General features: G+C 40.4%; 1 protein-coding gene across 7 annotated transcripts in view; it reads left to right on the top strand.

The window, feature by feature from the left end:
• The window catches only part of Musk (muscle associated receptor tyrosine kinase), an 85,207-nt gene that overhangs the window by 4,576 nt on the left and 58,019 nt on the right, over positions 1–22,612 (top strand). For all 7 annotated transcript variants that reach the window (XM_021159732.3, XM_021159730.2, XM_021159729.3 and 4 more), the window contains exons 2-5: positions 2,658–2,784; positions 5,685–5,836; positions 10,697–10,824; positions 12,998–13,139. In XM_021159732.3, the coding sequence (XP_021015391.1) occupies positions 2,658–2,784; positions 5,685–5,836; positions 10,697–10,824; positions 12,998–13,139 (549 nt within the window). The remainder of the gene's footprint in view (positions 1–2,657; positions 2,785–5,684; positions 5,837–10,696; positions 10,825–12,997; positions 13,140–22,612) is intronic.

Here is a 22,612-nt window from a genome sequence, read left to right as displayed (position 1 = left end):
ACCCATCTCCATCACTTCCTACTTTTGTGATGGTTTCAAAAATTATTTAGCTAAATACTTAATTGTGTTTCACTCTTGTTTTGATAAATAAAATAATAAAGATGAAGTATATGAGGTAAACTACCTAGAAGGTTCTTGAACAATTTTCGGTGCTGATATTACTACAACCAGAGTCAGCCATCACTGAAGACTGTCACATCACTGAGCACTGTGAGGAGGTATTACCACAACACTGCTCTAGGGGACACTTCATGGTTTTCTCTGTGTCAAAGATTTTCAAGATTTTGCTTAGCTTTTTCTTTGATCCTAATTTTTCTCAGAGGAGCGTGTGTCACTCTTATCTTTGCATTTCAGTCTCTGTGCGGGGTAAAGGAAACAGATGGACAAAGCTTAGTTTTAAAACAAAATCACCCGTGGTAGTTAGGATTCAGTAGTCAAATGAAGCAGTAAAAGCTACTTCTGCTTCCAAGACGCTTGACTCGCCATAGTTTTTTCTATGTTGCTCTGCCACCCGGTATGATCACCTTTCATGACTGGGCACTTTATATTATTGATAGCCTTGAAAGCGTTATTTGTAATAATCACATCCTGTCCTGTTCACCAGATGGTGGACTGAAATATATTTAATATCCACCTTTCTGAGAAAAATAAAAACTGCTGATTCGTCTCCTCCTGCTGTAAAAAGATTCTAAACTGTGGTGTGTGTGTGTGTGTGTATGTATGTGTGTGTGTTGGTGTTGTGTGTGTGTGTGTTGTTTGTGTGTGGGGTGTGTATGTGGGTGGGGGTGTGTGGTGTGTGATGTGTGTGGTGTATATGTGTGGTGTATGGTGTTTGTGTTTGTGTGTGTGTGTATGGTATTTGTGTGCAGTGTGTGTGTTATGGTGTGTGTATGTGTGTGACATGTGGTATTTTGTTTGTGATGTGTGTGTATGTGTGGTGTAGGGTGTGTGTGTGTGTTGTGTTGTGTATGTGTGTGGTGTGTTTTGTTGGTGTGTGGAGTGTGTATGTATATGTGTGTGTGTGGTGTATGTGTGTGGAGTGTGTGGGGTGTGTGTGTGTGTAGTGCGGTGTTTGTGTGGGGTGTGTTTTGTTTGTGTGTGGGTTGTGTGTGTGTGTGTGGGGACTGTCCATGTGCCTCTCTCACTTGCCCTTCACCTTATTGTTTGAGACATGCGGAGTCAGCAGCTCACCACTCACTCAGCCTCACTGACTGGCCAGTGTGCCTCAGGGCTTCTCCCACCTCTGCCTCTCTAACAACGCAGGAGTCAAGGCATGTGCTCTCGTATCTCACTGTTTCACTTATGTCTTAGGGGACTAAACCTAAGGCATCTCTCCGGCTTAGATGTGATTGATTTTTAAGCAGGATTAGTATTAAGCATTAATATAACTTAACTATAAATTTATGCAACAGCACTATCAATAACAGCTACATAACAATTACTCACAAAATTCCTGGAAAAATGAAAACGAGTAATTCATTCTTGGCAGTGTAGACCAACTCCAGCAGACCATAGCAAGAAGGCAAAACCACCCATGCCCTTACCTTACGTTATTCAGTTAGCGCAGTGGGGTGGGACTCAGATGTACCTTTCTATGTGTGTGGTCACTCATTTGTAATAGATTATAAAGTATCAATAATAACTACTTAATTTTTTTGTAGAGATAGAGACACAGCTCAGCAGTATAGAGCACTTCCTGCTGTTCTAGTGGGCTTGGGTTCAGTTTCCAGAACCCACAGTGGGTGGCTCACAACCACATGTAATCCAGCCCATAGGACAGGACAGCCTTCTTCCCAGCCAGTCCTACACAACCATTGATACATATTTTTTGTTCTGTAGGTTTTTAAATTATAGATGCTTTATGCATAGCATCCTATTAACACAATCTTCTGTATTTGTTTCCTTATACTTTGTCTTTTCTTTCCATGTTTCCTCCATGACATAGAATGTAACACCTCCCTTATTTTCGTTACCAAATGATATTCCATTGCATGTGTATACTAATTTTGCTTTTCCATCTGTTGGTGGGCACCTAGGTTGCTTTCAACCTTTGGCTATCATGAATAGCACTACTACAAATAGAGACGTGCATATATTTGAATACTTGAGTCTCTGCCTTCAGTTCTCTTAAATACAGACCCAGAAGTGGAACTGTTGATCATAATTCTCTTCCTGTTTCTTTCTGAGGAACCTCCATGCTCTTTTCCCCAGAGACCGCCATTTTAATTCTTACCCACAATGCATAAGGTTCTAATCTATCAACATCCTTACCAACATTTGTTATTTTTCTTTATAGCCACCCCAAATGAGTATAGTTTTTAATATACATTTTAATTTCTTTTTAAAAATTTGCCTGTGTGTTTCTGTGTGGCTGAGTGTGTATTTGCACATCTGCACACACATGTGTAGAGGTTATAGGTTGACAGGAGGCATCTCTCTGGTTTGCTTTCTACTATATTTTATTTGCTGACTCAGCTTGTCTAGCCAACCACAATCTCGTGTCTCCTCTAGAACACGGATATTACAGACAGGTCCTCCCATGCCCATGGGGTCTTTGAATAGTAGTACCCATTCAGGTAGGTCTTAGCTTCTGGCTGATAAAGGACAGGTGACAAGTAGCACTCTTGAAAGTTCTCTGTTATTTCTGCTCTGTTTAGCCCCTGTCATCACCACGCCTCTTGAAACTGTAGATGCCTTAGTTGAAGAAGTAGCGACTTTCATGTGTGCCGTGGAATCCTACCCTCAGCCTGAGATTTCTTGGACCAGAAATAAAATTCTCATTAAGTAAGTATTCTGTCTCATCCTGCTCTGCTTTGGACGTTCCTATCCACAGAAAGGCACCTGTATTGTTGTCAGTACTAAAGGTCACCTTCTAGAATACATAAAGTGAAAATACATTCATTTTGTAAGTGCAAGTTCTGAAGTTTGGAGAAAACCACTGATTAATCCGACACGGGGAATGCCTGATGGGAATCTTGAAGCTTCTCTGAGATTAGGAAGTACCACGGTATTCTAAGTCTGCAGGCACAGGACCCAGGGCACACAGAGGAGCTGAAGGAACAGCCTGTCCTCCCCGCTAGGTCCCCAAACTGTGTCTAGGAGTCTGACTTCTAGGGTCACTGTCTTTTTTTTTTTCTTTCAAAATGAGACAGATTATCAAACAAATAAAATTTCCATTTGGTAGATAAAGGTTCTGCTTTTCTTCCTTTGTTCCAATAGTTATCTCACCAAAAATACTCCTTAAAGAATCTAAAGCAAAGTGAGCCGGAGGCTCTCCAGTAGGCAATGGAGTTTACACTGAGGCTGATTGCTCTCATTGCACATGGGCCATGATGATAGAATTGCTAAGACTAGATGGTTAATAAACAAAAGGAAATTACTTGCCACCTCACTGGGGCTGAGGAGTTCCAAATTCAAGGAGCTAGAAGCATCTGGTCAGAGGATGAGGCTCACATTTTTTGTTCACAAATGTCCATTTTGCCCCCAATCTCTTCACACAAGGGAATGGCATGAAGGCGCTCTCTTAGGTCTCTTTTATAGAGACATTAGTCCCACTCACAAGAGTTCCAGTTTCATGACCTAATCACTTTCCAAAAGCCACATGTCAAATCCTATCATATCTGACACTAGGCTTGTTATATATTCTGGGGGATATGTGAACATTTCATCTACAACAAGTACTGAAACTGGTGTCCATAGACTGGGACCCATGAACCTGGAGGGGAGACAGGACACACATATTCTTGCTGCCTCTGACTGGAATGTGTTTCCTGCTGTGGCACGCACTCTGAAATGCTGTGGAGAATCACTGTGCACCATAGCCTTCAGGATCTCTGTTAGGCAGGCTCTCTCAGAAGCTCCAGGTCAGAACAGCTCACAAACAACTGAAAGACTAGAAAACATCCTTAATATCCATTGCAATTTGGATAGATTGAGAATTTTCCATCTCATGAAGCCTGCATTTCTGTTTTGACCCAGCAGTACGTTTCTTCTTGTATAAACAGCCATTGAAAGACTTATTTTAGTTTTATTTTATTGTATGAGTACTTTGCCTGCATGTATGTATGTACACTTCATGCTTGCCTGATGCCCAAGGAGTCCAGAAGAGAGTGCGGAATCCCCTGGATTTGGAGTTACAGATGGTTAGGAGTTCAGGGAACAAAACCCAATACCATGTCCTCTGTAAGACCAGTCAGTTCATCTAAGCACTGAGCTGGCTTGCCAGTCTCAGAAGGCTTTAAGTTATCTTTCTCGAATTTTGCTACAAACTCCCAAAGACCACCAGATGTATCTTTAACACTGTGTCTGGAGTTTTCCTAGCTAGTTGTGATTCCATTGTTCATAAGATCTGAGTTCTAAATAAGTATGAGTTAGGTGAACTCTCTGCTATCGTTTGGCAAGGACCATCTTTCTGTCATGTTTTCCAGGCAATGTCTTAGACTGTACAAGCAGAGGTGGTAACACTAGCTATTTGCATCAATGGTCCCTTCAAGTCAACTGTCAGTCAATGATAATTAGTCATTCTCTTGGATGATTCAGCATCTCCCCCACTATGTCTCTTAGCTCTTTCTAAGACTCTGGTAGCAATCATTAACATGCATGTTTCAGCTGACAGTCTCAAGATATCAGTGTTTGATTTTTTATTTTTTATCATGCTCCTCAACATGGGGGCAGAAAGAGTAGTAACAGATAATCAAAGCTTATTATATACAGGAATGGAAATGGAATATTGAAACCTTTTATTTTTATACAATTAACATGTTTGTAAAGCACAAAGAGTGACTACAACTTCAAAACACAAAGGTCATTGGAGCGGTTCTATTTAAGGTATTTATTTGGTCATTAATGACTTCAACAAAATGAAAAGATTCTGTAAATTTTTTATTTGATTAATTATAAACTGTGCACTCATTGCTTATATTCACGTTTATTAAAACATGTGATAATATTCATGATTATTAAATAAATAATTAAATAATCATGATTTCCCTGGACTTGGAGGGGCACTCTTTAGTCAGTAGTGGTCTTTCCTTGCAAGCATGAGACCTGAGTGCAATCCCAAGTACACACACACAAGGAAAGTTGAACATGGTAGTGGGTGTTTGCAATCTCACCCTAGGGAGACAGAGTCAGGCTAATCCATGTGACTTCCTGGTCAGACAGTCTTGTATACTCTGTAAGTTCAGAATGGCGTGCAACCACACACAAGCACACACTTTCCTGTGTAAATATTACACTTGTTCTTAGCAGAAGCCATCACCTCATGGAAGGGTTTTGTACAAATTAGTGGTGCTTTGATTATGGAGCCCAGAGAAACTGAATATAAAGTAGCTTAATTTTACTATACTGAGCAAGGCTACTCAACTTTTCAAGACACACATTTCTTCTAAGGCTTTTTCAGCTTCCTCACTGACTGGTCATCTACTTAATCCATTAATCAAAGATGTGTATGTGTGCATATGTATGTTTGTATGTACATATGTGCATTTGTATGTTCATGTGTGTGTGTTTACACGTGTGTATATGTGTGTGTTTGTATATACGTGTGTATATGTATGTATGTGTATGAGTGTGTGAGTGTTTGTATATGTGTATGTCTGAGTGCGTGTGTTTGCATGTGTGTGTGCTTGTGTGTGTGTATCACAGAGGATACACTGACCACCCCTTTGCTCCATGACCTGTAGGCTGTTTGACACCCGCTACAGCATCCGGGAGAATGGTCAGCTCCTCACCATCCTGAGCGTGGAAGACAGTGATGATGGCATCTACTGCTGCATAGCCAACAATGGAGTGGGAGGAGCCGTGGAGAGTTGTGGCGCCCTGCAAGTGAAGATGAGTGAGTAGGGAGGAGGAACATGGTCTACGGTTTTAAAGTTGTCTCCAGACAACCTGGAAGAGCCATTAACAGAGTGCTCTGACAACCCCTGACATTCTACACGAGCTCAAGCACAGAATACAAGCTCCAGGGCCAACCTGGACCAAATCCCTTCCTCCTGCCCACGAGGCCACCCTAGGCCAAGCCTTGGACCTCTCCTCTCCCACTTGTTTTTGACCTTCATGCAGCTATTGATTATATTTGGGAACTTCCTTCTGAAATCACTATGCATTTCTTTAAGATTCATTTTTATTTAGCTTGTTTATGTGTGTAAGTGTGCTGTGTATGTTTGGGTATCTACAGAGATGAGGACATCATATTCCTTGGAGCTGGAGTTATAGGTTATTGTGTGTCACCTGATATGGCTGCTGAGAACCAAACACTGATCCTCTGGAGAGGCAGGAAGTACTCCTAACTGCTGAGCCTCCTGTCCAGCTCCTGCTGTGCATTCAGAAGGCATAGTTGTACTACAAACACTCCTTTAAATCTCTCATCATTTTGTAGATACTTTACTTTGCTCTATTTAAAGTTGTCTTCCTCTGAGTGGCTTCCTACCTAAATGGAGGATGTTATGTTCCCCCACCTCATTACACGATTTAGCTGTAACTGGGGACAAGTCTGCTATCCCTTGATGCCACTTTTAAGCTATTATTCTTGTATTCCTGTGCAAACTCTCTTCTCTCATGTAAGTTTATGATGTTCTGATCATCCCCTCTAATCCCAGCAAGCACTTGACCCTAGATGCTCTTGTACTCATTGGGCAGACTGATTGAATTCTCAGTATCTTTGTATGCCATCATCCCGGAGGGCAGTAGCCAGGAGATGGAGTCACTCACAAGTCCTCACCCTGCAAAACTCCAGTGTTATCTGAACACTTTGCCAATTTCCAAAATCAAGGGTCAATAGCAGCAGACCTTGCTACACACTGGCAGTGGGCCAGTTACAAAGCCATAAGTGCTAATATGTCACTTTGTGATTGTGGACACTTTTGTCCAGCTTCATGGATGTGGGGAACTTTCCCACAGTCGTGACTTCTCTCTGTGGAGTAGACAGTCACTTTCACTTGCTGTCTTTCTTTAGGTAAGAGTAGTCTCAGCATCTTCTGGTCTTGAGGCACCCTGTGCTGTAGGCGCCTGCTGTTGGCAACGCTGTCAGCCTTGCAATAATGAAATCTGAGTTTTCTCATTACTAAGAAGAAGCTAACATGTTGTCATCTGAAGGAATCTGGGTCTCCTGGAGCCTCTTTGATTTTAGGCCTTTATTTCTTCCCTATTATTTCTTATATTTTACTATTGTCTTGTTGGATGAAATCAATATGTACATTTTTTTCAGAGTATGCATAAGATATTTTCTGAGTATTTTGCAGGGCTGAAACTCTTCATTCATTTCAACAGGAATGTTGGGTAGAAATTTTGCTCGGTATATCTAGAGCCTTAGGAGAAAATCCTTAGTTGACATATAGCAATACACTTAGGTTATAGATGAATATTCTTTTTATTTCTTTGTAAGTAAATTTTTTTTTTACAAATCCTCCAGAATGTGTGTTTATTTTCCCATTTCTGTTTTGCTTCAGTCTCTTTTGGTATCTATATACCAAAGGGTTTTTAAATGAATTTCCCCCTATTAATTCTCTTTCCTTGTTTTCTGTTATTTTACTTTCAAATTCAACAAATATCAGATCTCATTTTCTGGAACTCATATTTTTTCCATATTGTCTACATCTCTCTCTCTTTTTTTTTTTTTTTTTTTTTTTTTTTTTTTTTTTTTTTCCGAGACAGGGTTTCTCTGTGTAGCCCTGGCTGTCCTGGAACTCACTTTGTACACCAGGCTGGCCTCAAACCCAGAAATCTGCCTGCCTCTGCCTCCCGAGTTCTGGGATTAAAGGCGTGTGCCACCACGCCCGGCTGTCTACATCTCTTTGTGTTCCCCTTGCTAAGATACTTTTTTAGCTTTTCCTTTAAAATCATAAATTTGGATTTCAGTAGGGGTATTCTGTCATATTCAGTATTTTGATCTTAAAACCTTAAAAAGTCTTTTATTGATTCTTTGTTAGCTTCCCATCTTGCACCCCAGTCCCACTCATTTTCCTGTCCTCTTTTACCAGCCCTTTGCTCATTACAACCTCCTCACAAAATAAAAATCACACCAACAAACAAGCAGCAGCAACAAAACAAACAAAGCACAGGAAACATCTCATGGTGGAAGCCATAGTGTCACAATGAGTCCCATAGTATATCCCCTGTCCACACGTCTTCATGAGGCATAGGACAGCTTTGGCCACCACGTCAGGCAGATGAAGCTAGGCTGAAGGAAGGAGTCCGTCTGCTCTGCCCCCGACTGATCTAAGAACACCACCACCACCAAGTTGTCTCTTACCCACTGCCAGGCAAGGGAAGTTTTTAATTCTCAACAATTACTTTGTCTCTAATGGTTCCTTTTCATAGAGAGATCTACTTCTTGGGCGATACAATGTTCCATGATTCTCTAAGGGAATCACCATTGACTTTTTAAGAAAGCCACTTTCTTACTTATTGTTGTTTGGTCCACGATAAGTTCATGTCTTTTTTTGCCTCCCCCTCAGATGTATGTTTATCTTGTAGTACTTGAGCATGAGTTTAACAGTCTTAGATTATTTCATGTGGAAGTTGGTGGGGCAGCGTTGTGACGGTAGAGGGCAGATTTCATACTCAAGAAGAAGTAGGCAGCATGTGTCCACAGCAGACCTTTTATGACACATGTAGCAGCAAAGGACTCAAATAAGGAGGCCAGCTGTCTCACTTGCTAGGCAATGAAGGCTGGGTTATGAAGACCCAGGTCCTCTTATGGGGAAAGGAACCCACTTCAGTAGTCCACTCTTCTACTATTCTTTGAAATATTGTTCAAACACAAATGTTTTTAGCTTGGTTCTAGACCAAATTCTCTCATCTCTCTCTTCTTTTCCTGGCCTCATCCTTACCTTAGGAAAGTTTACCTGTTTGTTTGGGTGTACATTCGTGTGGTCATTTCAATTGTTAAGTTGTGGAAGATTCCTAATTTCCACAATGATTCCAGCCACATCCTTCCCCTGGGACCTCATGAAACGTCCTCAGGTTCAACCATGGCCTCATGATGATGCAGTCGAATATCAACAGTACTTTGTTTCAACAAGCTAGCCATTCCTGATGTGTTCCTTTGACAGGAGGCTCCATGCCTCTACATGAGTATTCTGATCATTCTTAGCTTATGTTTCAGTCAGTTTCCCAAAGATTCTCCTTAACTTCCAGGGCACAGCTCATTAGAAACCAGGAGTTAATTCCTCGATAGAGCAGGTAGCTTCTTAAATCTCCCACATAAAACAATATCTGTGGCTCCCTACAGTGATCTCATTCACAGAAGCCAATGAAAGGTCCTGGAACTCCTCTTTGACAGGAATAAGAATATTCACTCCTATGGCAAGGTTTTGCCAACAGGTGTATAACAATACAACCCACAGTTGGGTACCTGGTAAGTACCTAAAATCTAGGTGTTTATATATAAATATAAAAGAGAACTGTAAATTCTATGACACAGCAGAATGACCAAGGTTTATACTTTCCTATACAACATGTTAAGCCTGTCTTGTACTTTAACCACAATGTAGAATCATATTAACTATAAGGGGAAATAAATGCCTAGGTTAAAACATTCATTTAATCTTTGTAGATATGATATAACTGACACAAAAGGCTCCACACTGCTCCCATATCCTCACATATAAGGAAAAAGAGAGCCTTTATCCCATACTCATCTCTCAAAGTGGTCTAAACCACACACATCTCAGAAATATGTCCTACAAAGTCATCTCTGTTCTGTATCTACAGAATACAATCACTAGGGACATAAGGCAGTTTAATTACTTTATGAGTGCTTTAAGGCATTTTGAACCTCGTTCCACATGCTATATTTAATAACTTCTTCCTTTCAAAGCTTCACAGTAGAGAATAAAAAGAGCTAACATCACCCATTTCTTCAAAAAAGTTAACCTGGATATTGGAAGAGGAAACTTCCCTTCATAGAATTTTGATTCTCTAAATTGTATCAGATTTTTTTCTAGTTACTAATATAAAAGCAGCTTACATGCTTTCTAGAGTAGACATCATATTAATAGTCAAAATAAGGTGGCAACTAGGCCTGGAAACAAATTAGTTTCAACACTTGGGAGCAAAAGGCAGAAGGATCAGGTCAAATTCGAGGCCAGCCTCTTTGATATAGTGAGATCTGGGTCATTCAGAGCTGTGTAATGTGCCTTGTCTCAGAAAATACAAAATAAATAAGTAAATAAAAAGATGAAAACTAAAGGGAAAGTAAATTATAATTAAAAATGATATAAAATGTAAATGAAGTAAATACCTAATAAAAATTAAAAAAAGATTAACTTAACAAATTTTAATTGTATTGCATTTATTGCTTTCTAGAGAAGAAATCAGATCATTAGTAATCAGAGAAATCAGAGATCAGCAATTTAATGTTGAGTTATGGGGATAGTTTATGATGATTGACTTTTTGTTTAACATCATTTAAAATAAGGAGTACTAAGAAATTTCAAATATCTAGTATGCTTCATAAATGTGAGTTTTGCAAAAGAAAATAGAGGTTTCAACAAAACATATCTAATCACTTTTTAAGACTGATTTCCATTTGACACGTACCAATGACCCGTTTTAGCCTATGGCAAATGTTGACATTTAAGATCCCTAAGAAGTTCCTAGAATTGAGTACCAAGAGTTAACCAGAGGGTTAAAATTCCAAATTCAATATAGACACATTGCCTTTTTTCATACTTGACTTTCATTTTCCCCACAGAACCTAAAATAACTCGTCCTCCCATTAACGTAAAAATAATAGAGGGATTGAAGGCAGTTCTGCCGTGCACTACGATGGGCAACCCCAAACCGTCTGTGTCCTGGATCAAGGGGGACAATGCTCTCAGGGTAAGTGATGGTGGTATTAAAATCTCTGTATAAGACATCGTTGTAAAAGATTTGTGTTTTAAGTGTGTGTGTGTGTGTGTGTGTGTGGACATGGACATGGACACCCATGGAGACCAAAAGAGAGAATCAGATCCCTTGGAATGGAGTGGCAGACAGTGTGAGCCACCCAGTGTGGGTTCTAGGAATCAACTCCAGTCCTCTGCAAGAGCAGTGGGGCACTCTTAATGGCTGAATTCTCCAACCTGCTTAAGTCATCTTTTAAATATAATTATACAGAACTTCTAACAACTAACTAACTACATAGTCACAAGCTTCTAGTATATGTTTCTAACTAACTATCTACATAGTCACAAGCTTCTAGTATATGTTTTTTGTATACACATTAGGCAAACTTATGTTTTTCTATTCTTAACTATGCACACTCACTCTATGGCATTCTAGTAGGGACTGACTTGGAGACAGAAGCGATAGGAATCAGTATCACTAGAGATGAAGTGGGCTCAGAGCCCAAGCAATGCAAGGCTTATTTGTCTTGGTCAGTTGTATCACTTATCATCATCATCATCCATCCTCATCATCATTAGCAGCAGCAGCAGCAGCAGCAGCATAGTCACCATAGTCAACATCAATTGTTTTAAACCTTAGGCATAACAAAGCTGAACTAACACCCATGTTTTAGAACTGGAAGTTTCTGGGAGGAAAGAAATGAGGATTGGAAGGAAGAAAATGAGAGAAAACAGATATTAGAGCACAGAGACTCAGAATGATAAATAGACACAAACACATCTCAGTAACAAAGAGAAGTTAGGTTAAAGCTCTGTTATTTGTGCTGGGCTTCATGGATCAGAGTGCTTGCTTGCATGAGAACCTGAGCTCATATGCACCCACACATGTGAGCCTGTGACTACAGTGCTGCGGGAGGAGACAGGAAGATCAGGGGCTTGCTGGCCGCCAGCCTGACTCCAGGCTCAGTGAAGATCTCAAAGGAACAAAGTAGAGAGTAGAAGATCATGACATCGGATGCCCTCTTCTTGCCACATGGATGCACACACAAGTATAACTGCACAGACATGTAGATATACTATAATGACACACACACAAACACACACACACACATTTACAAAAAATTAGCTATTCATTGGGTTAGCTTGTATGCTCTTGTGTGTTGTCTCCTTGGTTACTAATAAAGTGATTTTTGTTTGTTTGTTTGTTTGGAGACAGGGTTTCTCTGTATAGCCCTGGCTGTCCTGGAACTCACTTTGTAGACCAGGCTGGCCTTGAACTCAGAAATCCTCCTGCCTCTGCCTCCCAAATGCGGGGATTAAAGGCATGCACCATCACACTCGACTTAATAAAGTATTTTTATATATTATAATCATCTCCACAGCTTCATCTCACCAAAAATGAGATGACAGACTCATCTCATCCTACCAAGCCCAACACACTCCATGGGAAGTAATGCATAGTTGTCAAGATACATCAAATAACTAAACAAATTATAAATTTGTTAAGCTTTGCCAACTTTAATCACTATAACTTTAATATATATATATGTATATATATATATTAAAGTGGTATATATATATATACCACTTGGCTTTCCTTTTGTTATAAGTCTTGGTGCATTTTCTATAATAAAAATTAAAAGTGACTGAATTTGTAAAGTTAACAATGAATTCAAAAAGAGAAGATAAATGTCCTATCTGAACTCCAAAGAGTAATTATTCTCAAGATATGTATTCTCCTGAGGATATCCTAAGGGTCCATTGTAAGTCACAGTAACAGAAAGCAATGTTTTAAACTTTTGCCTTGTTTTGCGTTTTATTCTGGGGGTTGCTGTGTGTAAGCAAATTTTCTACCATTGAGCTACACCTCTAGCCCCAAAGTTCAATGCTTCAAACAGCTGCAAACAAGCACGGCCTTTAGGAATTATGATCATTGATGTGTTCTAATGTGATGAAGGGAAAATAAATACAGAATAGATGCAATCTTAGAAGGTTATTGAGATGGCTAATTTTGATCATCTTTCATGGTCTCCGTAGTATATGTGATTATGCATAGGCAGAGAAGAGGCAGACACTTTGGGTGTTAAGGGTAATGATAAATCAATGAAATAAGGCAAGCATGTCTTTGACTAAGTCTGTTTTCAAACTCATGTCCCTGTCTTTGGCAGGAAAATTCCAGAATCGCAGTTCTTGAATCTGGGAGCTTAAGGATCCATAATGTGCAAAAGGAAGATGCAGGACAGTACCGCTGTGTGGCCAAAAACAGCCTGGGCACCGCTTACTCCAAACTGGTGAAGCTGGAAGTGGAGGGTAAGAGGCAGCATGCAGCCCTCACTGTCTGCTGGGAAGGCTGTACTTTGGATGGAGAAAGATGTGATGTAGGAAGTTGTGGATCACCAGCTCTGAGGGCAAGGCTTTGAAAACAGAGAAGTCAAAAGACATTTCCCTAGCAGAAAAGATCATGTCCTATCTATTTCCCCAACTGCTGCTACGTTTGACCGTTGCAGCAAACAAAATTCACGATGATGGTGAAACCATGACACCATTTTAGTGTGTCTTTCCAGCTCAAACAGTTCTCTTATTTATAAGATTGGATACAAATAAGTTTATCTTTTAATGCATTTGGATTGACTTTAAAACACAGGGAGGTAGAAAAAAATTAATCCTTTTCAAATTATGGCTTCACAAAGGATGCAAATAATAAGCCAATGAATCAAACATATAAACATGGTCCTAATTCTGTGAGCTAGGTAGCAATTAATGTTATGAGCATAGTAATTGTTTATCCAAATATAATGTGTTTTTAATGAGGTCATTCAATAAATTGCTGGGGGAAAAATCTTCATTGAGAAATCAGAATCCAAAACAGATTTTAGTGTTCCATTTCCTTGTTTGTCTGGTTCTTTACCTAAAATATTTTATCAAATTTGGTTTAAAAATAGGAATTAGGATCCAGGTGGGCTAGGGAGAAACTGGGAGGAGTAGAGAGAGAGGAAACAGTAATCAGGATATATTATGTGAGGAAAAAAAAAACAAACTACGCTCAATAAATGGGGAGGGGAAGGAACTGCCAGCAGTCCTGTGCTGGACAAGTGACGACTCAGCCATGAGACCCTCCCACATCTTCCTGTTCTGAGCTGCAGAGGCAACTTTTTGCTTCCTCTGTAAAAGTGAGTTTAACGAATCAATGAGTTATTGCTTAGCTTCAGCAGTCTGGCCTGGAATGTACTTCACAGATGATGGCTACGGATTTTTCTGCTTTTATTTTCCCTTTTTTTTCTCTTTCCCATTTTTGACTGATAAAATATTGGACTAGACATAACACAGAAACAGCCGTTAAAACAAGGAAGATACAGATGGGTCCCAGATCTTTGTGCTATCTCATTCTGCTTTAGCCAAAATCTGTCCTTTCCTGTGTTTTCCCTAATTTAAAGCTATTTTCATTTTCTGAGTAGACCTAGGTCCTTTCTCTCACAGCTTTAATGACCTCCCTTTCCATATTTGTCTCTAGTTGAAGTAACATTTTTTATGGTGCCATTACACCAACTGCTCATAAAATTTCCATTAGGAAATGGCAATATATATATATATATATATATATATATATATATACATATATATTAGATAATTAGATAAGAACACATATTATATGTACATATAATATATCTTAGCATAGTTCTCAATATAGCTGGAAAAATTTAACATCTTCTAATTTGTCAATTCTATTTAAAGATTAGAATGCAGCCTGGAGAGATGGCTCAGTGGTTAAGAGCACTGGTTACTCTTCCAAAACACCTGGGTTCGATTCCCAGCACCTGGCAGCTCACAACTGCCTATAACTCAATTCCAAGGAATACAACACCCTCACACAGACACACATGCAGATAAAACACCAATGCAGATGAAATGAAAACAAATTATTAAAGATTAGAATACAATCGACATTTTCCCAATGAAAGCTAAATACACATGTAACTGCAATCTGAAACCTACTTACTGAAGACCTGCCTGCCTGGTTTCAAGATTGCCTTGAATGCTATGTAGAATGACACAGAAGATTTCATTATCGACTTAACAAACTCAAGTTTTCTGTCTTCCCAGCTATTAAAACAAATTGCTTCAAATTGACTTAAAGAAATTTATTGCCAGTATTGATCTACTGGAGCCTGGTTACACAGTCTGCTCTTGCCACTTAATTGTGAATCAATAAAATGAGATTCCGCTTCCTTCTTCCTAACATTGAAATCATCATGCTTGTTGCCTTGACTGTTAACATATCCTGGGGATTTTATTAAAATTCGCTATGGCTGAGAGCTCATGCTAACACTTGAAATTTCTCTAACAGTTGGTAAGAAACTTATTTAGTGCCTATGTCTATTCTACATTCTCTACTCTTGATCAAAATACCCAAAATACATGTTATACTGTTGCTAGTCCATATAATTATAACATAAGTGATATCTATCATAATTTTTATTGACAGCAAGTCTATGATAATGATGCAAAGGCATGGCAGCAGGAACAGCTGAGAACTCATGTCTTGATTCACAAGCAGGAGGCAGAGAAGGCACACTGACAACAAAACTTCAGCGCCCAAACACCAGTGGACACCTTCTCTAACAAGGCCACACCTCTTAATCCTTCCCAAACAGTTTTATCAACTGGGGACCATTTACTCACATGTATGAGCCTATGAGCCCATGGGGGGGGGGATTTTCATTTGAACCACTATACTACCCTGTCTTCTGTCAAAAGATGCTGTACATGACATACAGAGTTCCTGATGAAACCCAAGCCTGTGCAGCATGTGTGTCATTCAAATTCGATGGGATGGCTAGAATGTCAAAATGTACAAGTGATGCTGAATGTTTCACTTGTGAAGAGCCATGTGAGCTTGCCACTCAGAGGGTTTGAAATAGGAGTGTCAGATGCTGTGCCATTTTAGGAAATTAAGGGACAGTGAGGGTGGCTCATTTACACAGGGTCACACAGGTGACAGTATCTAAGAAAATGAGGCATATCGAATGCTTTCTTTTCAATTAAAGAACAAGGCATGACATTGTCTAGAGTAGTATCAGGTTGGAAGTGAGAGAAGAGGAAATCAGAATGTTGTAAAGGCAGAAAAAAGTGTGTGAGTGTGTGTGTGTGTGTGTGTGTCTGTGTATGTCTGTGTAAATATGTGTGAGAGAGTGAGTGTGTGTGTCTGTGTGTTTGTGTGTGTGAGAGAGTGTATGTGTGAGAAAGTGTGTATGTGTGAGTGTGTGTGTGTGTATGTGAGAGAGAGAGAGAGTGTGTGTGTGTATGTGTGAGTGTGTGTGTGTGTATGTGAGAGAGAGAGAGTGTGTGTGTGTGTGTGTGTGTGTATGTGTGTGTGTGTGTGTGTGTATGTGAGAGAGAGAGAGGGAAAGAGAGAGAGAGTGCATGTGTGCATGTAGGGGTTCACAAATTTTTCAATGAACATGGAAAAAAAGAGGTTTGGAATCAAAACAGGGAGCAGTTAGAAATATGACCATGTTAAAACATTAGGAGAAGGGAAATTTAACCACACAGAGGAGGGGGCACAAAGAAACACACACAAGGGTGGCATCCAGGGTTCAGGTGGAACTATAAACTTTATACAGAGGGAGACCACATGTCCTGTTTTTCCCAGGACAGTTCTGTTTCACACCTGTTGTTCTGGAATAATTATTAATAGAATCCTGCTTTTACTTTCTAAAGTATCTAGGCTCCCATGATAACATTATACAGCTGCTCTCCTTAGGGACAGAGAATTTTCTTCCTTGGGGTAGAAGGGAAATGGAGACATTCCTGATATGAATCAGTTTGTAAATGAGGCGTATTGGATTTAAGAAGGCTGTTCTTATGGTCTCTGTTTCTTTTAGGAAGTGGATGGTAGGTTATCCTCTGTAAGGAGGGCACAGTAGGGGTGGGGGTAGGCAGGGGAAGGAGAGTGGAAAGATTTTTAAATAGCCATGGGATAGGAATGATGACTCAGAAGGAAACATGGGATTGTGGAGCAACTTCAGGGCTTTAGCAGAGAACAGGATCATGAATATGGAAGGAGGGCCTTCACTGCATGGCAGAATCACACCGTCCCCAACTACCTGAATTCTGACCTACTCTACAGATACATGTTTAGAAAAAGAATGTTTACATTATGTTTAAAGGCAAGACATGAGTATTGGAATCTTGCCAGAAAGGAAAACAGGGCAAAAGAGAATATTCCCCAAGAGAGCAAAGCACTGAATCCCAGGCTCTCTATGCATGAAGTTCATGGAGCTTAATATCCAAACACTGAATCTGGAAGGGTTGAAACCTGGGTTTAAATCTTACAGCACCAGCAATAGGACAGACATGATAATATGAAAGCCTTCCTACTATAAAGGCTTAGAAATTCAGGATGCACTGCAAAACTCAGGGGGATAAAATGCATGAATCCAGACACTAGAAATGACTGGACAGGAGCAATTTTTGTTGGTAAACTCCCAAGTGTGTTCCCTGCTGCTCTGAGGCAATAGGTGATGTCTCCGTTTCTGTTCCCTAGTTTTAAGATCCATAAAGATGAGGAGACAGGGTTTTGAACCCAATGAGAAGTAAAGGAAAGCACCAAGACCCTTGCTTAGGGCTGAGAAGCACAGTGATGGCAGAAGAAACCAGGAAAATTCATGTGCACACACACACACATAAGCACAGTCACACGTACACACACACATGCACAGATGCACACACAGACAGAGGCATATACACATAGGCACAGTCACACACACATGCACAGATGTACCACATACAGATGCAGACACAGAGGCACACACATGCAAACACAGACATAGGCACACAGACATATACATGCACACACACACATACAGATGCAGACACAGACAGAGGCACTTATACAGGCACACACATACAGATGCAGACACAGATAGAGGCACACACATATGCACACAGGAATACACAGACATAGCTACACACCCACACATACACAGGCACACACATGTACAGACAAACACACACACAGATGCAGACACAGACAGAGGCACATACATAGACACACATACACACATACAGATGCAGATTCAGACACACACATACACACTCAGGCACACACATACATAGGCGTGCACACACATGTACAGATGCACACACATACAGATGAAGACACAGATAGAGACACACATACACACACACGCATACATACAATCACAGACATAAGCACACAATCACACACATGCACAGACACACACACACATGCAGATGCAGACACAGGCAGAGGCACATACACAGGCACACACACACACAAATGCAGATGCAGACAGAGGCACACACACAGGCACACACATATATAGGTGCACATACACATACACACACATAAACTTGTCTGTCTTTACCTGAATTCCAATTATAAGGGAATAAAAGTAAGTCTTCTTAGAAACACATGTTAAACACTCAGAACACAGAGATATGATATTAAATTGATACAGTTGGAGATCACTAGTAAGAGAAATTAACATAAAGAGTCAGTTCTAAGTGAAAAGTTTAACAGGAAAAAATATGCATTTTGATGGATAAAAACCACAGGAAGGATGAGCTCCTACCACGAACTGTAGCTGTCTCCTGAGTTCATGCCAACACAATACACAAAGGACTCCAAGCAAGCAGAATAGCATAGTAGGGAACACAAACATGCTCAGAGCAGTTAAAGACACAAAAGGAGAAATAGAAAAACAAGCATGTTTCCCGTTTAACAGTCCAGCCTAGAGGAAAGGGGCTCCTAAGACCCCACCCCCACTGTGTAGCTATTGGCTGTCTGTGGCTATTAGAGAGGGACAGACACTTTCCTTTTGGGGAATGGTTTTGTCTCCTTGGATTATACAACTTAAATAGCTATATACTTCCTGTACCTTTGTAAAGATACTTTTATAATTAGGAAGTTAATATAACATGTTCATGCTTTGGGGAATTACATCTCTCAAATGTGGTACTGCTCTGATTCGGCATCATGAACCTTCCCACCCATCCATGTGATGCTTTATGCTGTTCTAGAACAAACTCAAGGATAGGGAAAGTTGAGTCAAAAGCTGTTGGTCTAGCCTACAGGTTGACCAGGTACTCACAGTACTTGCGTCAGTTGGAGCATATTGGAGGTGAGGACCTGGGTGAGCAGAGTATGAGATTCTGTTCTTCCCTCCAGGAAGGAAATCAATCATAAAGACATCCTGCGTGAGTTCTGCAGAGAAAGTAAACGGAACTTCCCAGATAGTGCAGGCGCAGGAGGACACATGATAGTGCAGGTGCAGTAGGACCCACGATAGGCACAGGCATAGGTTCTCTGTGCCTTTGGCTCATTTACTTACTGACAAGCAGAAACCTGAAGTTTCTGTTAGGACTCTCCAGTGGCCTGGAGGCTTCGGCATAAGCACTGAGTTTGGGTTCTGATCTTTCTATGAATGCATTCCAGCTCCCATTGGATACTGACATAGAAAAAAGGGAAATATAAAACAAAAGTTCCCATAAAATGTAGAGTGTTTTGTTTTGTTTTTAGATGAGACCTACAGAGGTACACTGATTACACCTTGACGGGGAGTCTACATTGTTTCTCAAGTTCCACAGTCTGGTAAAATGCAGAAAACGGTTGTCAGTCTCATGACTGTGCCTTCCCTCCTACAGAAGAGTAACTCTTGTCTTTGGGTCCTCTGGGACTGTGGATACACACAGGGATATCTGCTTGACCTATTGCATAAAGCTTAAGATTCCCATTTTTAGTATTTTACTGTATCTGGGTCAAACCACAGACTTATAGGTTTCCTTCGCTGCATACTTCAGTGCCTGCTGGAATCAACCTTACAGGTGCTGAAGGAAGTTAAACCTGGGCTGTGGCTTTCAGCCTTTAGCTGCCATCATTACTTCACTATCTCCTCATATGAGAATTGATATGCAGCTATTAAAAAGACATGTTAACCACACTAGCTCATAAGGCTGCCTTCTTTGAGACTACAAATAATTTTTCTGCTTGTCTTTGCTTATTTTAATGAAATCCCATAGAAGCAAGAATCCTATTTTCCCCCAGTAAAGTGATTCCATGTAATGTTTTTCTCCTCAAAAATTGTTATCCATATATTATTTTTGTTAGGTTTAAATCAAGACACAGTGACCTTCCAGTGCTATATAGTAAGACATCCCCCCCCCCTTGGGGGAAAGTCCTGCCTGTCTAATCAGCTCTATATTTAACTTGGATATAGTTCATATCCAAGGAGTGAGGCAAAGTGTTTCCTTGTGTATCTGAAAGTTTTTCTCCTGGCTAGGGGAAAATATTCAGTGGCTCAGGGAGATGAGAACAGAAAGTGCTGATGTGAATGGTAAGGCTGCTTAAAAGTCATGTGATCACTGAGGACAATGCTGCAGTGCAAGACTGAATCTCTGCTCTTATTATCTTTTTTTTAAACATTTATTTTTTTCTTTTATGAGTACATCTATGTGCTTAAATGTATGTGTGTACATTACAGGTAAGGATGGATTTAAGAAGAGGGTGTACGATCCCCAGAGCTGGAGTTATAATCAGTTGAGAGGCACCGGTCCTGGGTGCTAGAAACTGAACCCAGGTCCCCTGCAAGAGCCCCAAATGGTCTCCTCCCCTGAACCATCTCTCCAGCCTCTTTTCTCCTATTCTTAACCAGTGGCATAATTCTATTTTAAATGTATGTATATATTTCACCAATAGTAGTTAATCCTACAGAACTGAAGTGGTTTTGGTATGATTATGTACGTTTTTTCTGGTTTTGTGTGTGGTGTGTGTGTTCATATGGGTCTTTAATATAAGATTTTTCCATCATTGGGAAAGATCCAATGAACACTTTTTCTGTTTCTGTTTGTTTGTTTTTTTCTTTCCTCGAGTTTTTGACTTAACCATGGGTAACTGGCTTAATTTACATGGCCCTGAATATACGAATAGATTTTACTGCACCATGTAAACATTGAATTCACATGAGTCCTATTAGATGAAGAAAACCAAAATACGTGGAGAGTTGTCAAGACCCAAATTAAACTAGATGGATGTTATAACGTGCCAAGGCCCCTGATGATTGCACTACCTATTACAACCTGGCTCGCTGCTGGCATCTTAAGCCACAGACAAATAAAGGTTGGACAGAAAGGATGCTGGAGTCTGGTGGTAGTGGCATACGCCTTTAATCCCAGTACTTGGGAGGCAGAGGCAGGCAGATTTCTACCAAAAAAAAAAAAAAGAAAGAAAGAAAGAAAAGAAAAGAAAGAAAGGAAGGAAGGAAAGAAGGGAGGGAGGGAGGGAGGGAGGGAGGGAGGGAGGGAGGGAGGGAGGGAGGGAAGGGGAGAGAGAGAGAAAGGGAGAGAGAGAGGAAGGATGGAATGAAGGAAAGAAGGAAGGAAGGGAAGGAAGGAAGGAAGGAAGGAAGGAAGGAAGGAAGGAAGGAAGGAAGGAAGGAAGGAAGGATGGATGGATGGATGGATGGATGGATGCTGGAGCTGCTTGAGCATCCCAGAGACCTCATAGTGTGAAGTCTTGATAGCTCTACAAAAGGGGCCAATGAAGCCAGAGCAGCAGGAAGCAGCAGCAGTGTGGACAGAGTCCTTCTAGGTAGACACTGCTGTATGCTTCTCTAATATTTATATATCTCCTATTTCCACGAGGCTTTGAAAAGCTGCATTTTATCTCAACACGAACAGGAATGTTGGCAGCTAGGTAGGAAAGCAAGCAGTGTGGAAATTTTTAAGTGGCTCCAGGACATGAACCTCTGTTGCTAGTCAGGGCACCGAGGGCCGTCGGTAGTTTTCCTACAGTCTAAAAGGCTGTACTTGCATTCCCTTAGAGCTGGCCAAGTCTATTTAGAAACTTGTCTTCTCAAGATCTTTTGCAAACAGAAGTAGATCATCCTAAATTAAGCAACAATGTCTGTCTGTCTTTCTGTCTACCTATCTGTTTACCTCTTTCTATCATCTATCTATCTATCTATCTATCTATCTATCTATCTATCTATCTATCTATCTATCTATCTATCATCTATGCATCTACCTACCTATGTATCTATCATCTGTCTGTCTGTCTAGGCATCTACAGACTTATCTACCAGCCCACCAATCTCTTGATCATCATGTCTCTGAAGTTGATGTTAATAAACATACACATAAATAACAATGTTTTTACAACGTTAGACTTCTGCCTGCCCCCTCTGTTGGCGATCAGATTTTCTTGTTGCATCTACAAGAGTGGAAGCAATTGTGTAATATTTATACCACATTTGATTTGCTTTTTCCTTTGTTTATGCTACAGCTCTTAATATGACAAATGCCACAGAGAGAGGTATTTAACCCCATGTGTGCTGTGTCTCAGTGATTGCAGTTTTAATAGACGTGCAGTGGTCCTGTTCCGGGCATCAGCTCTACTTGTTTGATGCCACTAACAGGTTTGGTTTGCTGTCATGAGTAGAACATGCATTTTACAATCAAACAAAAGAAAACCCCACAAACCTTTGATACCCCTAGGGGCTATCTTTGGCAGAATTGACTGTGCATGATTTGAAAGGTGCATGCTCCGGAAGAGATTGGCCTACTGAATTGGACATTATGCTGTGATTGTCAAAAGTTCTATAAACCTTAGGGAAGAATGTCTCAATGGTCCTTTCCTTGTAGACTTGTCGCTAAAAGCTCCAAGGAAAAGAAGGTACACTAACAGTTACAGTACTGAACCAACAGCCACGAAAGTCGGAGAACAGCTGGGCCCTTTCAGTCTGAACTGCTGGAGGAAAAGGGTT

Source organism: Mus caroli, unplaced genomic scaffold (assembly GCF_978045245.1).
Source record: "Mus caroli unplaced genomic scaffold, Mus_caroli_1 scaffold_6, whole genome shotgun sequence".
NCBI lineage: Eukaryota > Metazoa > Chordata > Mammalia > Rodentia > Muridae > Mus > Mus caroli.
This window is presented reverse-complemented; position numbering and strand designations above follow the sequence as displayed.